The sequence below is a fragment of the Miscanthus floridulus genome, chromosome 13, assembly GCF_019320115.1.
Source record: "Miscanthus floridulus cultivar M001 chromosome 13, ASM1932011v1, whole genome shotgun sequence".
Lineage (NCBI taxonomy): Eukaryota > Viridiplantae > Streptophyta > Magnoliopsida > Poales > Poaceae > Miscanthus > Miscanthus floridulus.
In genome coordinates, this window is record NC_089592.1 from 19,369,648 (window position 1) to 19,375,000 (window position 5,353).

General features: G+C 54.4%; 1 protein-coding gene across 1 annotated transcript; it reads left to right on the forward strand.

Moving 5' to 3' along the window:
* Positions 1-444: 444 nt before the first annotated feature.
* LOC136501346 (ABC transporter G family member 14-like) lies at positions 445-4,627 on the forward strand. Its single transcript, XM_066496856.1, has 3 exons — positions 445-872; positions 1,024-1,924; positions 3,220-4,627. The coding sequence occupies exons 1-3, from the start codon at positions 624-626 to the stop codon at positions 4,257-4,259; spliced, it is 2,190 nt and encodes a 729-aa protein (XP_066352953.1). The 5' UTR covers positions 445-623; the 3' UTR covers positions 4,260-4,627.
* Positions 4,628-5,353: the final 726 nt, after the last annotated feature.

Below are 5,353 nucleotides of genomic sequence, written 5' to 3' on the forward strand. Positions count from 1 at the left end.
ACCACCAAACCAGTAAACCCCTCTTTTCCAATAACTACCATCTGTAACTGGATACACACATGTGTATATATATATATATATATATATATATATATATATATATATATATATATATATATATATATATATACAGCTAGTGGTGAAGTGATGATGCTATCAAAATTCCCACATCACCGCACAATTAATTTGTTAATAATATAACAGCAATTCGGTACTGATGATGATCACTAGCATGCAAGTACTACTACTGCCCCTTGTAACTAACTGGATGCCATATACCCTGGCCAATAAAAAAGTGACACGAGCAAGTGTTGCTCCCCTGGCCCACCTGGTAGGCCCGGCCCCCCTCTTCTCCCTCTCCTCTCTGCCCTTGCCAATACCCCCTCCTCCTATGATAAATACCTTGCCATGAGGCAGCCCACTCCAGAACTACACTCAGGACAAGCCTAAACCAAGCAGTGCTAGAAGACAGAGAGTGTAGCACACTCAGAAGCAAACCAACCAAAATTGTCATGCTCCTACACCTACACCAGGTGCTGTGAGTGATTGTGTGAAGTGATAACACAGGGGAGAAGAGAGCGAGAGAGACAGAGACAGAAGAAAAGATACACAGATAGATCGCCATGCCGCCTCAGCTGGAGCACCATGAGCAGCAGCAGATAGCTGGAGGTGGTGGCCACCGAGCAGCTGCAGCGCTTCCTCCTCCCAACAGCGTGCCCACCTTTAGCAGCAGCGGCGGCGGCACTCCCTCTCCTACTTCAGTTTCTGCCACCAACCCCTCTGGCGCCGTCGTCCACCCCACCACCTCCAGCCCGCCGTCGTCGGCCGCCTCCGCCCGCCCTGCCGCCAACTCCTTCCCTCTCGTCCTAAAGGTAGTTGACGTTATTATATATATACATGTATATGTACGTATGTCTTGTTTCCTTGGTAATGTCATGTGCTGAGACCCATGGCCAGTGCATGTTGTCAAGGTGATGAGACGTGTGCATGCATGTCATGTGTACGTGTTGGTGTCTTGTGCAGTTCGAGGAGGTGGTGTACAAGGTGAAGCTCAGCAAGCCGACGGCCGGATGGTGCGACAAGCTGTCGGCGTCCGCGGCGAGCATGGCGGCCTTCGGCGGCGGGGACGGAAGTAAGAACAAGAAGGCCACGGCGTCGGCGGCAGGGTCGTCGTCGTCGCGGGCGCGGGAGAAGACCATCATCAGCGGCATGTCGGGGGTGGTGCGTCCGGGGGAGATGCTAGCGATGCTGGGCCCGTCCGGGAGCGGCAAGACGACGCTGCTGACAGCCCTAGGCGGGCGTCACGGCGGGCGGGCGGTGCTGTCCGGGAAGATCACCTACAACGGGCAGCCCTTCTCGGGCTCCGTGAAGCGGCGCACCGGGTTCGTGACGCAGCACGACGTGCTGTACCCGCACCTGACTGTGTCGGAGACGCTGTGGTACACGGCGGCGCTGCGGCTGCCCCGGTCGCTGAGCGCCGGCGAGAAGCGCGCGCAGGCGGAGGCCGTGGCGCGGGAGCTCGGGCTGGCCAAGGTGGCCGGGAGAATGGTGGGCGGCGTCCGCGGCGTGCGCGGGCTGTCCGGCGGCGAGCGCAAGCGCGTCAGCATCGGGCTGGAGATGCTGGTGGACCCGAGCCTGCTGCTCCTGGACGAGCCCACCTCCGGGCTCGACTCCACCACGGCGGCGCGGATCGTCGGGACGCTCCGCCGGATGGCGGTGCAGGGCGTGCGCACCGTGGTGGTCACCATCCACCAGCCGTCGTCCAGGCTGTACCACTTGTTCGACAAGGTGCTGCTGCTGTCCGCCGACGGCTGCTCCATCTACTACGGCCGCGCCGCCGACGCGCTCGACTACTTCGCCTCCGTCGGCTTCGCGTCGCCGCTCTCCATCAACCCCGCCGACCTCATGCTCGACCTCGCCAACGGTACGCCGCCATGTCATGCATATGCACCACTCGAATCGCGCATAAAATTCGTTTTTTTCTCTGTACCTTTTTTTCACGATGCCTTCCAATTCATAGGGCACTTTGCCATGTGCCAGTCCATTCCTCGCGCTGACGTCATCCGTGCTCCTTGATAGCTTGCTAGGTAGCTAGAAGACGAGGTGAGCGACAAACAAAGCCGCTACTAATTCCCGGTATAGATAGTAGGCCATCGAAAAACTTTCCATTGGAACGACCCCTCTGGTATGGCAAAGGACGCCCATCAATGCCCTAAGACTGAGAGCATGCATATGCCATTGCTGCTCTGCTCACACACACCAACATTATTATATTCGAATTAAAAGCGAAAAGGGTACAGACAATCCATATTGGCAACTTTAAAAAAGAAACAATTATAATATTATAAATAAAATCCTCATTTGACGACCCACATAGTGATTTTTTCAGCTGATGTTTAATAAGAAAAGAAAAGAAAAGCAGGGGAATCAGGTCCGTTGGGCAGTAGTTTTGTTTGTTCAGTTAACCACCTCGATGGAGAAAAAGCTATAGGATCGAACAAAATAAAGCGCACAGGAATACCACGGGCTCTGAAAAAACATAAAGAAGCAAAAAGAAATGAGCACACATCATATGCATGAAGGGGCCGCAGTATGAGCGGCACAAACTGATGTGCCAAGATTGTGTTCTTGATACGGTGCGCGCATGCAGACATTGTGTGTATGTGTGTGTGTTGGGGGGGGGGGGGGGGGGGGGGGGTGGGGAGGAGAGCGATGTTTACCTTTGATCTGCGTCATGATTTGATGAGCATACATCACCATCTTCGTCGTCTTCATGGCATATGCGCACTAGTAATAACTAGATAATTACATGAACTTCAAGAATTAATCTCACAAAAAATCGAAATCCATCCTCTACCGTCCATGCTGTATATGAATGAAGATATATTTTCGATTCTGTTATATACAGAAGGAAAAGTGTGATGAGGGGAGCAGAAATGGGCAACGGTAATGATGGAATTAGGGGTGTGTGTGTGTGTGGATGGGTGGGTGGGGGGGCGGAGTGTGCGGGGGAGTTGGAGGGAGGGAGACACACATGGACAGGGACACACTGCTCCGCGCACTGCCAATCATGGATCCATCCACCCCTCCCGTCATCCCCTCTCCTCCCATTCCAATCTTGATTTCTTTTTCGCATACCGAAATGGCCCAATCCCGATGAACAATGGTGGACACTTGTCGACCTCCTGGACCTCGGGCTGACGTGCACTGTGCATGCAGGTATCACCGCGCAGACGACGAGCGGCGGCGACGCGGAAGGGATGGCAGCGCTGACCGCCGGCAGCGAGAGCGAGCACAAGGAGGTGCGCGCCAAGCTGGCCGCGGCGTACGAGCGCCACATTGCGCCGGCGGTGAAGCTGGACATCTGCGCCTGGGAGACGACGGCGTTGCCGGCGGGCAGCGCCGGCGGGCACGCGTCGTCGAAGTCGTCCTCGGAGACGTGGACGACGGGGTGGTGGACGCAGTTCCTTGTGCTGTTCCAGCGCGGGCTCAAGGAGCGCCGGTACGAGTCGTTCAACAAGCTGCGCGTGTTCCAGGTGCTGAGCGTGGCGACGCTGGCGGGGCTGCTGTGGTGGCGCACCCCGGCGTCGCACCTGCAGGACCGGACGGCGCTCGTCTTCTTCTTCTCCGTCTTCTGGGGCTTCTTCCCGCTCTACAACGCCGTGTTCACCTTCCCGCTGGAGAGACCCATGCTGGTGAAGGAGCGGTCGTCGGGGATGTACCGCCTCTCCTCCTACCTCGCCTCGCGCGCCGCCACGGACCTGCCCATGGAGCTGGGCCTGCCCACGGCGTTCGTGCTCATCCTCTACTGGATGGGTGGGCTGGACCCGCGGCCGGGACCTTTCCTCCTCTCCCTCGCCGTCGTGCTCTACAGCGTGCTGGTGGCGCAGAGCCTCGGGCTCGCCATCGGCGCCGTGCTCATGGACGTCAAGCAGGGGACAACGCTGGCGTCCGTCATCACCATGGTCTTCCTCATCGCCGGTGGGTACTACGTGCAGCACATCCCGCCGTTCGTCGCGTGGCTCAGGTGGCTCAACTACAGCTTCTACTGCTACCGACTCCTGCTCGGGATCCAGTTCCCCAACGGCGGCGGGTACTACGACTGCGGACACGGCGTGCTCTGCCCCGTCGCCGAGTTCCCGGCCATCAAGGCCGTCGGGCTCAACAACCACTGGGTCGACGTCTGCGTCATGGCGCTGCTGCTCGTCGGATACCGCGTCGTCGCGTACATTGCGCTCGACCGCCTCAAGCCCAGGTGAAACAAATGAAAACCATGATGATGATGATCAGCCATGTCTGCAGTGGCCAAGAGCTAGCTGCCCATACATGAACAATTGAACATGACATGCATCCGACCATGTTGCAGTAGAGTCTGATTAATCAATCAGCTCCAAGACCAAGACGCATTACTTAACTGGAAGAGTTACGTAGTTAATTTAGGTGATGGCGAGAGGTGAGGAGCGCTTATTAATTGATCGGGTGATCAAGAGGATGATGACGTGGCACGAAATAATCACTAGATTGATCTGTAACGAGAAGAGAAGGAAGCACTTAGTAGTGCTCTGTATAATACAACGAGGCGAGGGGAATGAATACGACACAAAAACCTGCAGCTAGATGCAGCTTCTCTCTGTCTGAACAAAAGGTCAAGTTCCAGACTGTTATACTCCTAATTCAGTAATCTGCTGTGTGCCATTCACACAACCATCGGCGAACAGAATGATGGTATTTTTCTTCATCAGATACTCGTATGTTTTCCTTCGGCTCCCAACTTCACACAACCATCGTCGAATCTCACCTAATGAATAACCAAAAGAACTTGTGCTATTCATATCAAGTACGTATGCAAGTATGTATTCCGAAAGAACAATTCGTGTCCAACTGAACTGAAGCCTGACGAGCTCCGCGTGACACAGACTGCTCTAGTACCCACCATGCCTTGGAGCTTTCCAACAGTGTTAGGACAGGGCATCAATGGCATGAAGGGACACTGTAACACAAATAGATTTTCTTTTTGAACAGGACAATATCTATGCTTTTGTTCTGTAACAGAAACAGATGCTGCTGCTATGCTCTTCTCAACTCCCAGTGATACCATGGCATCTCATTGACAATACATGGCCATAGATTTTGGGTCGATCTGCAGAACAGAAGCTTCGAGATGTCATTGTTCTGTTCACATTTCCCTCGTTCCTACCTGGTCCTGATGTTCTTGTCAGGCACTACAAGTGAGAGTTGGATGAAATCAAATTGGGTCATCATCAGAGGATGAATGGGCCTAAAGTCCTGTTTGTTTTCCTCCAACCTCTCACCTTCAGTTGATTGCTTGGTTTCAAACTTTCTACAAGGAGGC